We start from the raw sequence: 17,197 nt of genomic DNA on the forward strand, positions 1-17,197 counted from the left end.
CTGATACTCAGGTTTTCATATTTGGATGTAGAGGTTCAAATATTGCCTCTTAGCCTGTATAGTTCATTTAGGTAATTCATTTAGTTCATTGAGTTAGTTCCATTTCTGCATACTTCCAATTCTTACTTGCTCATATCTTTTTTTCTTGTATTGTTCTGAGGAGATTAAGACTCCTAATGAATAGCTCTAAAGTGTTTTCTAAATATATTTACTAATATATTTGTCTGCTAGCTATATTATTGTTTCCTTTGTTTAAAGGTCTGAATAACTTGAACCAACAAGTGACAAATTTCTTCCTTAATTCAGAGAGCATAATTCTCATAACATGAATGTAATTCCTGTATGGTTTTTAAAAGTGTAGATAATGACCGTATTTGGGCATAGTTTCAGATATTTTAAATGTTCTTATTTGTTTTCACAGGAACTCTGTATAGTGGTTTGTCTAAAAGACCTGACAAGCATTGTTGACATTAAAACATCAAGCCGACCTGCCATGATTGGTAGTTTAACAGATGGGTCTACAGAAACGTTCTGGGAGTCAGGAGATGAAGACAAAAACAAAACTAAAAACATTACAATCAACTGTGTAAAAGGAATCAATGCACGTTATGTTTGTGTTCATGTGGACAACTCCAGAGATCTTGGGGTAAGAAGGAAATGAAATGAAAAATGGAATGAAGTGGAAATGCATAGACAAAGTTGTATATGTCCATCACTCAAGAAATACCATATTGTCTGTCCAGTTCAGTGAGTAATTCTAATTCAGAAGTTCATATTTTAAAATAAAGTTTCTGATTTCTCTAGCTTTGAAAGCAGTATCTGATGAGAGTGATTCATCTAAATTTGAAGTTTATGTGAACCTGAGACTGGGAAAATTAGTTCTCAGTAGCATGTTCAATTTCACGTGTACGTACATACATATACATATACATACACATACACATACACATACACATACACATATACATTTATTTTCTTTTATACATGTCTTTTCTTTTATACGTTTCTTTTGTACAAATATACAAATACATATACGTGTACATATACAATAATACATGTACACGTACATGTATTATTGTATATGTACACGTACATGTATTATTGTATATGTACACGTATATGTATATGTATGACGACCTATACTTGGGAATTCTCTGTCCTTGGTTTTGATCACTTTTAAGTTTTATTTTCATAACAAAACAACTTGTCTCTTTTATGTACATACTCTCTTAATAGGGAAGAAATACCCAGAATGGTCTTCAGTTGAAATATTTTCTTTTGCTTATCTGTTGTAGAACAAAGTGACTTCAATGACCTTCCTAACTGGCAAGGCAGTAGAAGATCTCTGCAGAATAAAGCAGGTAAACATTTTAACATTGAAAAATTGCAGTAATGTTTTTGGCTGCATATGCCAGAGTTTTAGAGAAAATATTTTCCATTTCTTACGGAAAATACATTGTTTTGAAAATATTGGGCTTCCTTTGAAAATACTATGTTATTAATAACAGAATTCACTTTTCATATATACTGAGTATTTTAGAGTTTAATTTATCTAAATATGTCTGAAATAATTGTATGGCATAGTATTATACATTATTAGATGCTCTGATGGCTAGCTGCTTAGTGTTGTACTGTTACTAGCTTTCATCTGCTTCATGGAAGCATTCTTCATTAGAGAAGGGCAAGTGAAGACTGAGCAGAAGTAGAACGCTGAAGAAAAGAAAATAAATTATTTACTTTCAGCATTAGGGTTTTTTTAATATGTTATCTAATACATGTTCATAACACACATTTTCCCTTGTTTCTAGTTCTCAACTTTGTGTAGATTAGGATGTCTGTCCAGAGAATCAAGTTCAGAATAATATTCAATCTTTGTAGTTCTGTTACTAAGCTAAATGATAAATGCATGTTTTTTACACAGAGAATAGTGCTTTGTATTTCAACATTGATGTGACCCATTAAATATATTTAAGGTTTTAAGTAAGCAGTTACTGTTTGGGGCTCAAAACTTCTATCATTTAGCTTATTTATTATTTAGCTTCTATCATTTAGCTATTAGTGGTAAGGTTCTTCAGGGAGAAGTGTCTTAACTGTGTCACAGGTGACATCTGATAACACTGAAATTCTGTACAGTTAAACCAGATGAGGGAGAGATGGTTTCGCTTTTCTCTGCGTTTTATCCTCAGAGAGCATTTAAGGTAAAAATATAGCTCCAAAAGATGTTATGTTTCTGAAACAAGCAAAAACTTTGGTACAGTCTGCTCATACTAAATAGTGAAGTGTGAGTGTGTCTGGATATACGTAGACATAAGTGTGTGTGTGTGTATGTATATGTAGTGTATATATTTCTCTGAGTCTTGTTAGTTTGATCCATGCCTTTGTTTCTGTCTGCTGGAACACAGTGCCCAGGCATTTTTCCAGGGATCATTCACTTCCAGAGGATAAGCAGGACTTAATTCAGCTTCGCTTCCTCCTTGTTAAACAGTCCTCTAGCATTTCTCCCACAGGCTTTTTATCTTAAAATGCACCAGCATACTGTACCCCATCTCATACATAGTCTCTATCTTGTGCTATTAAATAAAAAATCAGTCTTGTCTGCTGCAGCACAGTTTAATGCAGACACTGAGAACTGGGGTAGAAATGGGGGAGGAACAAATGCTAGTTTGTTTATATATAGTATTTGGGCCCTATGGAAGTGAGAGGATACTCAGGAACAACTGTAATTTAGGGTCACTGAGGCTGCTCTGAGCATGAAGCATTTTTTATCTTCCAATAGTGGTATCATAGTTTAAATGATACAATTCATCTGTCGTTTTTTACAATTATGAAGTCCTTCCTCTCTTAATAAGGATATCAATTAGTGACATCTGCAGAGTTAATATTTTACAGGGGTTTATGTGAAGTGAGATAGAATAACTTAGGTACTGATAATTGTGCTTTATATTTTCAGGTAAATTATGGTGACTTTTTTATTTTTAACAGGAAGCTGTAAGCAAATGTCAATTCAAAATGGATATTTTTAATGTGCGAACTGTTGCTTAGACAATAAAAGTGACTGATAGTTCACTATTTTCAATAGCCTTTAAAGACACAAATAATGGCTGTATGTCATTTTACTTAAGTTTGAAATGTTTTAATCTGCATTCATCAAGTTGAATATTTTTATAATTAAACATGTTGGTAGTCTTACTACTCAGAATGAAAATTTTATAGTAAATGCTGTATTTGTTCCAGTGGTATGCAACAGATTTGTTTTAAAGGTAGGTGACTTTTCGTTTGATGTTGCAATGTCAGTTCCCATCTTTATATTCCTGTTTAATAGGTAGACTTGGATTCAAGACATATTGGCTGGGTAACAAGTGAACTTCCTGGGGGTGATAATCACATCATCAAAATTGAATTGAAAGGTCCAGAGAACACACTCAGAGTTCGACAAGTGAAAATTCTTGGATGGAAAGATGGTGAAAGCATTAAAATAGCAGGCCAGATTTCTGCAAGTGTAGCTCAGCAAAGAAACTGTGAATCTGAGACGCTGAGAGTATTCCGACTTATTACGTCCCAGGTAGGTTTTTGCTGATGTGTTAAAACAGTGAAAGCTACTATAAGTGGAGACTTTCAGTGCTTTATGTATTAAAGTAAAATGTCACAACAGCACGCTTTTATCTTTGAGATAAGTTAATTATCGGTATCTTTCTTCCAGGTATTCGGAAAACTCATCTCCGGTGATGCTGAGCCAACTCCAGAACAAGAAGAAAAAGCACTCTTGTCTTCCCCAGAAGGAGAAGAAAAAGTACACAATGTATTTATTTGTATTCTACCAATATTACTTCGCTGAAAAAAAAAATCGAGGATGATTTTCCATATTTGTCATGTTTTATGCTCCATAATTTTTAAATCACAACAAAAGTAACATGTCACAATTGCATATTTTTTCTTAAAATTACTTTTTTTTTTTTTTATTAGCCAATTTTTATTGGGGTATACATGTATAGCAACATCATACTATCATACTAGCAGTGACACAAATAATCCATACAATTACAAAAGTACTTAATGCCTGAAGTAATGGTCAGCCTGAAAGCCGTTCTTGCCTAATATCTTATGCCTCAAAAGGGAGGGGCTCTGTTGATGTTTGGAGAAAAAAGAATTATTAAAAAAACTCACTAGTATCCTTTTATCAAGCATACTCTCATGTCTTCCAGCAAGGAGTAGTTTAAGAAGTGTGTATTGCCTGTTTCTTTTATTGCAAAATATATAAGGTATATATAAAGTGAAAAGTATATTCTGTGCACTGCTCTACAAAGACTTAATGAGTGATTGTATTAACGTAAATGAAGAGGATGAATCTTGGGTAACTATACTACACCTTTTTTGCTTATTGATTATCTTACTTCATCCTCAAATTTTACTCCTAAAGAGGAAGAAAATTAAACATTATCAAATTTATTTTGCTTATACTTCTTGCTTTTGTGTAATTATTAGGAAGTTAGGAATTGTTTTTGGCACTCTTGATCTAATATTAAATATGCTTTTTACAAAGGCAACATCAGATGCGGACCTGAAAGAGCACATGGTAGGAATCATATTCAGCCGGAGCAAACTGACGAATTTGCAAAAGCAGGTTTGTTCACTCTGAAATGCTTTGAGGATTAAGTATATGTGTTCTATAATAGTTATACTATTTTCCAGTAAATATAGAAACTCTTATTTGACATTTTCAGTTATGACTTCATAAATTTATAGAACGGGTGATGGTGATTACAGAGAACTTCTGTTTTCTATAATCAAATTTTGGGTTACATTTTAATTGTGTGTATGTATTTTATATGAAAAATCTGCTGAAACTGGCACTGAAAAAAACGATTTTAATAAGATAAAAAAATATTCTGTTACTCAAATTGTTTTAGAAGTTGTAAGTGGTACGTAATTTGTTTCTGTTGGTAATAGTAGTGTGATAATATACACTCTAAAAGTTAAAGGAGGTGATGACAGACTTTAGACTCTTAGTTCACACATTTTTCTCCTCCTATCTGCCAACAAAACATATTTATGTTTGATGAAATGTAAGCCTAAAAAAGTAATCAGTGTAGGGATTCTTAAATTATTCTTTCCTGTAGTTAGTGGAAGTTCAGGTGTGTGATTTTACTTATCTTTTTTTCTCAATGTGAAGTAGTTACAGAGTGTGTTGTTTTCTTCTTAGATGTTAGGAAGAACTTCTTTACCAAAAGGGTTGTTAGACATTGGAACAGGCTGCCCAGGGAAGTGGTGGAGTCACCATCCCTGGAAGTCTTTAAAAGACGTTTAGATGTAGAGCTTAGGGATATGGTTTAGTGGGGACTGTTAGCGTTAGGTCAGAGGTTGGACTCGATGATCTTGAGGTCTCTTCCAACCTAGAAATTTCTAGAAATGATTCTGTGATTCTTTTAAATATTAAAGTTGTGGTTTTTTTTTTAATACACCAATTAACATATCCATTTGTTTTATTTTTATTACACCTATGATGAGGCAAACAGTACAGTGAAAAATTTCACAGTAGTACAAGAAGAATTAGATTCTGTTTGAAGTTTAGTAGATTATTCATGTCTTGTCCTTTTTTGTCACCTATCCATAGTAAGTTTTAAAATCTCTTAAATATACTTTCTAACATGCCATTGGTAAAATGAAAATACGCTATCCAAAACCTCTTCAGTTTCCTAAATAATGAAGTAAACAAGATAATAAGCATTTAAATAAGTACTTTTCTTTTGTGGATATTGATTAAATGTGTTTCCTTATACTTGTGTGTTTTGTTCTTCACCTGAATCCTATATTAAAAAAAATAGGCAGTGCAGGAAATTACAGTAAAGACTCGTTCTTCCAATGAATTTTTTCTGAGTGAAGAGGAGCAAATCCAGTATTAAATCAAAACATTAATTTTGAAGAATTTTATCTAAATCTTTATTCTAAATTTAGATTTAGATTTTATTCTTAATTTCAGTTTGTTAATGTTGAGAAGTAATTTAAAGACAGGACAAATTTCACAGGCTTCTCGTTTTTGTCATATATGTGACGATAATGAAATTACAAGTGATCAGACTGGGTTTAAAGTTTAAATTTTTTAAGTTTTAAGTTAAAAGTTTTTAAGAGTTAACTACATATTTGGATTCTACTTGGCTAGGTATGTGCTCATATAGTCCAGGCCATACGAATGGAAGCAACGCGTGTGCGTGAGGAGTGGGAGCATGCCATCTCCAGCAAAGAGAATGCCAACTCACAACCCAATGATGAAGATGCTTCTTCTGACGCATATTGCTTTGAGCTGCTGTCAATGGTGCTGGCATTGAGCGGTTCCAACGTAGGCCGGCAGTATCTGGCTCAGCAGCTGACTCTGCTTCAGGATCTCTTCTCATTATTACACACAGCTTCTCCTAGGGTGCAGAGACAGGTGAGTGCTAACTATTCCTTGCCTGTCTTGGTTTCGTAGAAAAACGTCTTTAAAATCCTATAATCATGTGCTTGATAATATTTCTTTGTGAAATATAAGTTTGAGTTTTCACTTTCAAAATGTTTTTCCAATCATATTCAGACTATTCCACATAAGGAATAATTGTAAATAGAGCATCTCAGTTTAGTATTGCAGTCATGAGTAGAGGGCAAATATAAATTTATGACTATTTGAAAGCAAGTTACAGAATCTCTTTTTGGAATTTAACTGACAGTTTGTTAGTTTTTTGGGGTTTGTTTTAAGTTTTTGAATGGGGTTAAAATGATCAAGTTCTATGTGTTTGATATATATACACCAAACACCACCACAATTTAACTGTATAAAGCTGTTAGCAGTAAACTCAATATTGAAGCCTACAGTAATAAAATAAAATCACTTCTGAGGAAGTTTTTTATGCTTTGTTCCCAAGAGGTGTAACTTGGAGATGGAGGAACACAAAATTGCTTTAGATAACATTTGTGTCATAACCAACCTAAACGAAGAAACTATTCCGAAATGCCTTTGAGTAAAAACACTTAACTGTTCTTGTCCTTATTCTGAATAATTCTGTATTTGGCAAGATGAGCTGCTTTCTCAGACTGTGTGTCAAAGGGACTTAAGGTTTTCTCAGCAGGGATAGTTGCTGAAATTAAATAGGAAGTACAAAAGCAATTGCTTGTCTTGTACATCATAGAAGGTGTCTTTTACAAAAACACACAACCTTAGACTTGGAGTGATGTCAGGAATTCATTCTTCAATGAATTCAAACTTCAAAAATTCAGTGAATCTGACCTTCACTGTAACCCAGTTGTTTGTGTTTTCAACAGGTTCATCCATGTCCTGTTAAGTTATGTTCAGTTTGTCAGGTATTTCCTTTCAGTTGCAATAACTTCCTTTTAATGAAACTTTAGATTCTGAAGTTGGCACTGCCTTGCAACTGGCAATGCTTAGATCTAGACCAGTTTTATCTATTACATTCCAAAAAGAAACTTTTTGAAGTTCACATATTGCACTTGTTTGCTTTGCTTATAAGGAAGAGCATCATCTAGAATTATTACAAGTAATTGCAGGAACTAGAGATGCTCTTTTAAAATATCAGAGCTGTTAAGTTTACATTTCTCAAATGTATTAAGTTTAAAGCCGGTTTGTTTTTTGTTGCAAATAAGAATTCTTTATAAAAAGCAGATCAGTTTTACAGGCATGGAAGGAGATAGTGAGGTGACTGCTTATTTTTTAGTAAGATGTCATGGTCCTTCATTGTGCTGAAAAGGTCTGAGAGCTATTTAATTACTCCCTTTATATGTCACGTGTATGCTCTAAATGTTAGTAAATCTGTGCAAGATTTGGAGAGGCCATCATTAATTCTAACCTTTCTATTATTGTGTCTGCCCTCAGGGCATAGTGACAGCTAGTTTTAAGACTAGGTTTAATGACTGTCTTGCTAAAACATCAACAGATGAGTGGAAAAGTCTTAAAATGTCTGTCCAATGGGCAGGACCTAAGAATCCACTGTGATTTGGGTAATTTATATTTTGCATATCTTATGTCCATATAATCTGTGCAGGTAAGATCACAGGTTTTTAATTAGCAGTCTGTCTTACTGTTCTGGCATGAATCCATAGCAACTTTATCTTACATTCAGGCTACGAGTAGCGTGGAAGTAGATAATTCCTTTCTACTTCTGGTATCCTCAGGTAGAGTTTTAATATTTCTGTTTCTTTATGAACTTGAGCATTGTCTGTTTGAGTATATTTGTATTTATATGCACATAATATACCAAAAACTTGTACACGTGAAATATTTCCTTTAGTACAGTTAATGCACTAGCTTGCTGTTGCTAGCTGGTGTGTCTTCTCTGTGTGGATTTTTAGTTCATGTTTCAGGAGTTTTATACTCTCCACATTCCTCTTTTCAATTTTCTGAATTGTTTGAATGCTATATCTCGTCTGGAGGCAGATACTGTCCCACTTGGAAATTCTGACTTATTACAGATGTGCAAAATAAAGTTTTTTCTTAAAATGTAAACAGTTTTTCAAGAGAACAGTGACGGCTTGAGAGATGAGAGAAAAAATATAACTCTCTAAACTTTGGTATATCCTGATTTGGACCAAACTGTGCATGGCATATCCAATTTCAACCCCAATTCCACCTGTTGGTGAAGCTGAAGAATATCCTTTCAAGGTGGATTATGTTAGATCAAGATCAGTTGGCACAGATTTCCTTCTCAGAAGAATCTAGTTAGAGTATCACAAGGAAACTGAAAGGGGGTGTGAGGCCAGTGGCCATGCAGCTAGAGTGGAAGGCCAGTGGCCATGCAGCTAGAGTGGAAGGGTATCATGGTTTTCGGTACCTCAAAGAAAGTATTTTCTGTTTTCAGAAGTCTTAAGTCTCCAACTATTCTACTACAGTTTATGACATTTAAAGACTGTATACAGGGTGGATGTGTCGGTAATGTGCAAGCAAATTAAAGTTGTGCAAACATCTGCATAGCTGCTATCATAACTTCAGTACCAAGCATGGTTTTACTATTATATGAAGATTAAGAATTTTTTGAGTGAGATTGGTTTTGGACTCTTAGGCCTTGCCTCAGCATATTAAGAACAATTACTTAAAAGTAAGATAGGAACCTTACAGAATGTCTTACATGTGTAATTTCAACACATAGAGACATTACATTCTGTCTTACAGAAATAATTTATGAAGGAGAAAATGGAGTTTATATGATTTTGCTTGAAAACTCTATCTGTCTTGGTAAGAGTTGTGGTGATTTGATTCTTTTTCCAGGTAACATCGTTACTAAGACGTGTTTTGCCTGAGGTAACCCCTAGTCGCCTGGCTAGTATAATAGGAGTGAAGTCTCTTCCACCAGCAGATATAAGTGATATCATTCACTCTACAGAAAAAGGAGATTGGAATAAACTGGGTATCTTAGATATGTTTTTGGGATGCATTGCCAAAGCTCTCACTGTACAGCTAAAAGCCAAAGGAACTACTATAACTGGGACAGCTGGCACTACTGCAGGCAAAGGAGTTACTACAGTCACACTTCCCATGATCTTCAATTCCAGGTTTGTTTAAAAATAAGTATGTGCTCTCAAGCTAAAAGCATAAAAGAAATGCATATTTTGAAGTCAGTTGTTGTCTTTTATATTCTTTGTTTAATAAATGGGAAAAATATATAACACTGACGGTATAGGTCAAGTTATTAGTGAGTCTGATTAAAAACAAACAAAAAGCTACCATATGCTGAACATGTTCACTGTTTAAGGTAGATTTTGACAAATATAGCTAATTGCTTGTTTTTTTTTCATTTATTACAATATGTTCTTTGTAGCTATATTCGGCGAGGTGAAAGCCATTGGTGGATGAAGGGTTCAACACCTACACAGATTTCAGAGATCATTATTAAGCTGATTAAAGACATGGCAGCAGTAAGTATCTATCCTTTAAATGTGTGTGGGATATTCAAATATTTCTGATAATCAATAATACATTTTTTCAGTAATCTCCATTAGAGTTAATATTGTGTTGAGATTTTAAATGTGAGTTGGTCTCAAGAAGAAAAAAATAGAACCTTTTGGGTAGAGTCTGAGCCTAGAAGCACAGTAAATGCCATGATTAATGTGATGATTCCTGTATGTATAGGTAGGTCCATGTTTTTCTCAGGTATCCCACTCCATCGTATAGGATGCAACATACATACAGAATGAATTGTCAGGGGCAGCTGATTTGTTCAGGACTTTTTTTTTAAGGGTTGTTGCTGGTATTGTAGCTGCTGTTGGTAGGTATGTTTTGGATAAGTGGGAAAACATCAGGAAAATAGTGGATTGTCTTGTGAAGCATTTTGAAATGATATTGGTCAAGTCTTTTGAAGCAAACTCTGTGGTCCTTGTTTATGGGATTCTGGCTTCACATCCTGTCTTAATGCTGGATGTTCCCAACTTCAACTTGAGCTAATGAACGCTTTGAGTATCCAAAATATACTTCATACATATACTGCAGGGGGAAGAATAAATGCATCCTGCATCATCTCAAACTTGAAACTTCTGAAGCGGTTTATAGTATTGACCTCCAATCTCTCAAACTAAGTCTGTTTACTGTGACAACCCTTCCCAGTCCATGTGTCACATAAGAAAGTTGTGTGCTGGCTCCACTACCACTCCTGGTTTCCATAGAGGGAGAACTACAGTACACAAATTGTTTGAGAGCTGTGGTGCAGACTCTGTGTCTCATTTTATGTTTGAAGTTGCCACGGTCCTTAGCACACAGGAAGTTTATAAGATGAAGATTTATGAAATGCTTGGCACCGTTATGACTAGTGTGACAGGAAGCTCCATGAACATATGACTGAGTTCAAAGAAGAGCTTGAGCACTGTGCTTTTAACAGTTGTGAAGTCCAGCCACTAATTTGAGAAAAGAAAATACTAGATTGCTATTCATTTGTTCAAAACTGACCTGTAAGAAAGCAAATATGTAATCAAAGTGATCATAATATGTATATTTTAAAGGAGTTAAATCAGTGTCACAGAGATACAAGCAATGTTAATTCAGATATTTCCCCATTTGTGACCACTTGGCTTTGCACTTGAATAATCTTCTAATAGCTGTTGTGTAGTCCTGTTGCAGAACTGCTTGTTGCCTCACAGAATCCTCAGCCTTGAGCCATGAAGGCTCCCAGCATGGTAGTGAAGCTTCCATGACAGGAGAGGTGATCCCTTAAAGGAATAACCAGTCAGAACTAAACTATGCAGAAACCTTTGCCAGGAATAAAATAAAGAGATTAGTAAAAATAAAAAATGGCTGACTGACTAGAATCGGGTGCTTGTAGTTTTGTCTAAGCAATTTCTGTCACCATTCAAGACCTTCACCCATGAAACGCAGCTGCATTCATTAGTATCTGGTTCTACAAAATCATTGCAGATGTGCAGGAGAGTGCTTAAACCTTGTGGAATTGGACATGACAACTTAAGTGCATATACAGAGTATGCTTGGATATGTAATCAAATATCCATCTTGCACATGCCCTGATAGTTTTCTGATAGTGTTGGGTATGCTGGTGTGGGTCTTAAATTCTCTTGTTAAAAGTATTCTATTTGGAATAAAAACATAATTATTGATTACCCCCAAAAGGAGGAGGGAAATCAGGTCAGTCAGATAAAGGCGTAGGCCTCGCAGATATGGATATAAATCTCTCAGTAGATTCTGCACTGTTTAAAGTATAGCATCTCCTAAAAGAATGATTGGGTCTGAGTTACTCTACAGTATTTAATAGCCGCACAATAAGGACACTCCTCTCCTGTTGTACAGAGAGGAGATCTGAACTTTATTGCCTTTTATTTTAGGTGAGGGAGATGTGGCTTAGGCATTCAAGGGTTGGGAGTACTAACATTTTCTGATTAAGTATGTTTTATAAGGGACCTCAGTGGTTTAGGTTTGCTCAGAGCATGTTCTGGTGATCAGCCCTGTTACTCCAAAGAGGGTAGAGGAATAGAGGAGTCCCAGCTTGAAAACGTTTCTTTGAGGCCTTGTAGAGCTGCTAATTAGCAGTAGGGTAACATAGGTCTTACTGGTCACTTTCAAAGTGTTACAAATCGGATTCATCTCACTTTTTCAACATCTGCGATGTAGGCATCTACATCAGAGTTAGTCACTGTAGCTTCTGTTTCGGAATTCAGTGAGTCTCAGTTGTTTCCAGCACCTTTAGCACAAGGTGATTTTAGAAATTACATTAAGAAGTTAAGAATTTAGCAGTCTCTAGGTTATCAACTTTGGGGTATAAGTCAGTGCCTGTGAAGGAGAGGCTGAGGACACTTGTGTGGTCTAGTTTAGAGACAAGAAGGCCAAGAGGCAACCTCATTGCTCTCTACAACTTCCTGAGGAGGGGATGTGGCGAGGGATGTGCTAAACTCTTCTCCCTGGTGACCTGTGTCATACAGGAATGGCACAGAGCTGCACTAGGGAAAGTTCAGAATAGATATCAGGAAAAATTTCTTCCCTGTGAGCATGTTAAAACACTAGAACAGTGCTTCCTAGCATGCTTGTTGATGCCCTATGCCTGTTGTCACTGTTCAAGAGGCATTTGGATAATGCCCTCAATGATATGCTTTAATTTTTGGTTAGCCCTGAAGTTGTCAGGCATTTGGACTAGATGGTCTTGGAAGATCCCTTCCAACTGAACAATGCTGTTCTGCTCTTTTCTGTCATAGATTCTACCTCAGTCAGTCACCTGACTATTTGAGGATTAATTTTACCAGATTTGTTGGATTTGAAAACACCTGATTTGTCGAAGTTATTCCTGACTCACTCTTTTTCTATTCGAACCTGAGATCCTAACCTAACATTGTAGCAATTCAATTTTAGTTGTTTTAAATATTAATAAAAACTATAATAAATTCTTTGAGACATTTACATATAGTTCCTTCTTTAACAGGGTCATCTGTCAGAAGCTTGGTCCCGTGTGACAAAGAATGCTATTGCTGAAACCATCATAGCTCTGACCAAAATGGAAGAAGAATACCGATCACCAGTGAGGTGCATTGCAACAACCAGAGTAAGAATTTTACTGAATTTGACATTAGTTCATTGCAAACATGCAGTAGGAAGAGCCCTCCTATTCTTCAGAAAATATTTGCCTTGTGGGTTTTCTCAGGAAATAATGTATACAGTATACAGCTTACGTTGTATAAATTTAGCTCTGTGCATAACATTAGGTTATTACTTAAGCTCTGTGCGTAATGACAGGTTATTCTTAAGTGAGTCACTGCTTGTCCTAATAAGTCCTGCTTTCTTCATGTCACAGTAGATTGAGTTGTTTTATTTGTGGTAAAAACAGAATTTTTGATTAAGTCTGCATCTTGCATACCTCTAAAGTAATGAAGAGTAAGTGTTATTCCTACACTTTTGGTTTTTTTTATCCTTGAAGTAATTCTGCTTTAAGTTTGTGAAACTTTCATTTAACTAAATTTATGTGATCTGCATGGAAAATTGCACAATATGTATCAGCTGTCTTTCTCCAGCTCTCTGTGCTATCATTTTAAGTGGTTTGACTTCTAGGTCATCAGCTGCCACATCTCAAAGCTATTATGAAAACACTCAGGGAAAAAAAATAAACATTCTCTATCACAACTAAGCTAAACTTCATCTGTGTTTTAGTCTCAAAACGAAAAATAATTTGCTGAGCCTGTTTTTTTCTTTACTTCTTCTATGAATCTTTTACAGAAATTGAGACTAACTTCAATAGATTGCTTGAAATTCCACTAAAAGCATACCTGTAAATCATGGCAATCTTTCCATCTTAGGCAGTACAGATTTTGTCTTCATAAATGTAATATTGAATAAAAGAAGAGATTTGCAATGGTTGCATGCATTCAACACTCATGTTGTTTTCCATCTAAAAGGCTGTGCCAGGATTTTATTTCACCTTCTTACTAATATATTCTCAGCTTTATCAAAGACACTGTCTCAGAATACCAGTAGCTCCTGCTGTCACTGTGTTAGTTTAATCAGGTCATAGAGGAGCCCTGAACATCAGGCCAGCTCTCCTTGTGAATGAACTTAGTCCTGTCATGAAAGTGCACATTTCTGGGGGTATTCTATTACAGTTCTTCAACAAAAGCCATTTTGTTGAAATCAAAACTTGTTCAAAAACTTGTTCAATTCCTTTTGTTCAAAAGCAATTCCAAAATGCACCTGTCAAGTGCATTTCAGTTTGGGTTGCAGGCCTGCTGACAAGTTATCCTCATGTAGCTAATCTCTTTAGGATTTCACTGTAGTCAATGAAGAAAAAGAGAGAAAACATTCCTGTGGAGCCTGAAGTACATTTAGCTCAGAACCCCTTTCTGGGTAATGCCCAGTACAGTGAGGAGAGAACATAGGGAAATGAATCTCACTGACCTAAAGTTACTTTTTTGATTAGTCTGTCTCCTTCAATTTTCTCCTCTCCCTACAAAATCTGCAATGCTTTGGGATGATATATGAGTGTTAGTTGTTTCGTGTATTTTCCACATTTCTGTAATATACCCAGCTTGATCTTTCTTCACTGTTTCTCTCATGTGCCATAGTTACAACCATAAAGTGTCATAGTTGAAAGAAACAAGGCAGCTCTCAAAAGTTCAATAAGTTTGTTTTGTGTTTGACTTATTTCGGAAAAGAAAAAACTTGCACTATATGGACAGGCTTCAGCTAATGATGGTACAGGTTTCAGGTAACAGTGGTACTCTTAGCTGTCAAAGTTTAATTTTTTTGCATTTTGATTTTTTTTTTAATTTATTTTTTCTAAACCATTTACTTCTGCCTTTTCTTTAAATAGTTGTGGCTGGCCCTAGCATCCCTCTGTGTACTTGATCAGGATCATGTTGATAGACTGTCATCAGGAAGGTGGATGGGAAAGGATGGACAACAGAAACAGATGGTGAGATTGAAACTCATATGCTTCTTTCTTTATTTGGATTTATTCAGTAGTCAAAGAATTTCAAGTAGGTGACAGGGAAAGGTGAACTTTGCCTAACCTTATTCCACCCTCATGGAAATTGTACATACATGTTTGAAGTATTTGGTTTCTAGGCAAATACTGCTCAGAAATGGAAATTCCGACTTACATCAATAGTAAGGTAGCAATGCTACTGCTACTCAGGGTGCATTGAAGACCTGTAGGATGGATTTTTGAGAATAGATTGACTCAGTTAATACGATACCTTCTGTAAGAGATTTTTCCCTTCTATCTGGATCTTTATAACATAACAGAGTCAATTATTTTGTATTCCTCAAGAACTACTTATCTGCAATTTAGCTTTGTCTTCCAGATCTAAGTGGGAGACTACTTGCCTCAAAAAGAAAGAAACTCTCTGAATGAATTTAGTAAAGCTACCATTCAGCCAGAGGATTTACAACTTTAGTATGACACACAGTGGATGAATCAAGTTTCTGTCAGTATTTTCCAGTATCACAAAAAGCATATGAGGCACGAATGTTTTCTGAGGTGATTATGAAAAGACTCTAGAAAGTCAAGAGGCTTCTGTGTACCTTTTTTGAAATTCAGCACAAAATATTGCTCAACTAAGAGGAAACATGAAGCCTAGAGCAGTCTTTTCAAGGTCATCAGCAAAGATGCATCTTTAATCTTCAAATCTTTTAATCTTTAAATTTTGGCTTCCCCAAATCTATGAGTTTTCATACCTAGGAAGTCATCTTTGTTGTAATGTATGATTTAATGGAACAGCTTTAGAAGTTAAAAAGCCTTATTGCTTTTTTTAATCATGAACCATTTTAGGACAGGCCTATAGTAGAGATTTTTTGTCAGCTAATTATATAGCTAAACTAGAAACATGAATTCCATAATAAAAAAGATTGACTTTATGAAAACAAACTGAACCCATTTCATCTGTCTGTGCTTTCACAGGAAGAGTTTCATTGCCTTAGGCTTCCTGTGCTGTTCCACAGAGACAAGCAGTAGGGGATTAGAAAAACAGAACAGTGGTCCAGTTTGTAGATAGGAAGAAAAAAAGTTAGAAATTGGGGCTTTTTTGAACTAGTGGAAATGTTAGAGGAGCAGCCAAAACATAGGCAAGCAGCCATACAAGCTGCTGAACCCAGCCCAAAAATCCCCAATCCCGTTTTATACCAGGATGTTCAAATTTTGAGGTGAAGTGTGTTCTCTCTGGGTTGTAGATAACCTACAACTTAGATTAGGTGCTTGAACAGACTGAACTTACCATATGAAAGAATTAAGGGTGAAAATTTTGTATGTCTATGAAGTTTTCTGTTAATGTGCCTGTAACCCATGTTAGCACATTTTTTTTTTCTGTGAAAAAAAAAAAATCTGTTGAAAATGATGTCTCAAACATATTTTTGTAGAATAGATCTTTACTACCTCTTGTAAAATAAGAGATGAAGAATATTGGAAGAACTGATGCAGTAAACAGGGGCTCTTTGTGTCCAGATCTGATTATTAAGATATTAATTATTTGAAATATACAATTAATAACCTATACACGCTCTTTATCCTCTATTACTAATTTGGGAGGCAGGGTTAGGGGAAAATAAAAACACATGAAAGTAAATGAATGATTTAATAGAGAATTGTTTAATAATGTTTCTTATTTTTTTCAGCCAATGTGCGATAACCATGATGATGGTGAAACTGCTGCAATCATTTTATGTAATGTCTGTGGGAATTTGTGTACAGATTGTGACCGATTCCTTCATCTCCACCGGCGAACAAAAACTCATCAGAGACAGGTAGAGTATTCATGTCATCATGTCGTATGCACTGCAGACATATTATGTGCATTTCCCCAATTAATCTACAAGCAAATGGTAGTTGCAAGATTCAAACCTAAAAATGCTAATTGCTTTTGTTTTGATGATGGAATAGAGAAGTTTTCATTTAATTCTTTGTTCTGTTTTAGTTAAATTCCTATCTGTTATCTTCTGAAAAACATTTGAAAATCACGTAGCATTTCCCAATTCTAATTCTTACACTACGTCAGCTTTTTTCTCTCATCCTAACATTGTCTAGGAACATAGTTAGGAAACATCTAGGAACTGTATAGCCTCTCTTAAGTGTACTTTGTTCTTTATCCCTTTTAAATTATATCTCTTTTACTACTTCTATCATGAATCAGTGCTTGCGAACCCCTTCATGTTTAAATGCTTATATATTTTTTAATATCTAGGAACATCACTTGACAACAAATTTTCCTATTGGTTCCCTTATGTCAGTCTTCTCTTATTTTT

At 35.1% G+C, this 17,197-nt stretch overlaps 1 protein-coding gene across 11 annotated transcripts in view; it reads left to right on the forward strand.

The window, feature by feature from the left end:
• MYCBP2 (MYC binding protein 2) overlaps window positions 1-17,197 on the forward strand; it is a 193,244-nt gene that overhangs the window by 165,821 nt on the left and 10,226 nt on the right. For 9 of the 11 annotated variants that reach the window (XM_032183624.1, XM_032183660.1, XM_032183642.1 and 6 more), the window contains 11 exons: window positions 422-646; window positions 1,296-1,361; window positions 3,323-3,562; window positions 3,701-3,799; window positions 4,541-4,621; window positions 6,158-6,424; window positions 9,248-9,531; window positions 9,798-9,894; window positions 12,894-13,013; window positions 14,772-14,873; window positions 16,571-16,699. In XM_032183624.1, the coding sequence (XP_032039515.1) occupies window positions 422-646; window positions 1,296-1,361; window positions 3,323-3,562; window positions 3,701-3,799; window positions 4,541-4,621; window positions 6,158-6,424; window positions 9,248-9,531; window positions 9,798-9,894; window positions 12,894-13,013; window positions 14,772-14,873; window positions 16,571-16,699 (1,710 nt within the window). The remainder of the gene's footprint in view (window positions 1-421; window positions 647-1,295; window positions 1,362-3,322; window positions 3,563-3,700; window positions 3,800-4,540; window positions 4,622-6,157; window positions 6,425-9,247; window positions 9,532-9,797; window positions 9,895-12,893; window positions 13,014-14,771; window positions 14,874-16,570; window positions 16,700-17,197) is intronic. The other 2 variants (XM_032183633.1, XM_032183712.1) reach the window with 1 other exon arrangement.

This window comes from Aythya fuligula, chromosome 1 (assembly GCF_009819795.1).
Source record: "Aythya fuligula isolate bAytFul2 chromosome 1, bAytFul2.pri, whole genome shotgun sequence".
NCBI lineage: Eukaryota > Metazoa > Chordata > Aves > Anseriformes > Anatidae > Aythya > Aythya fuligula.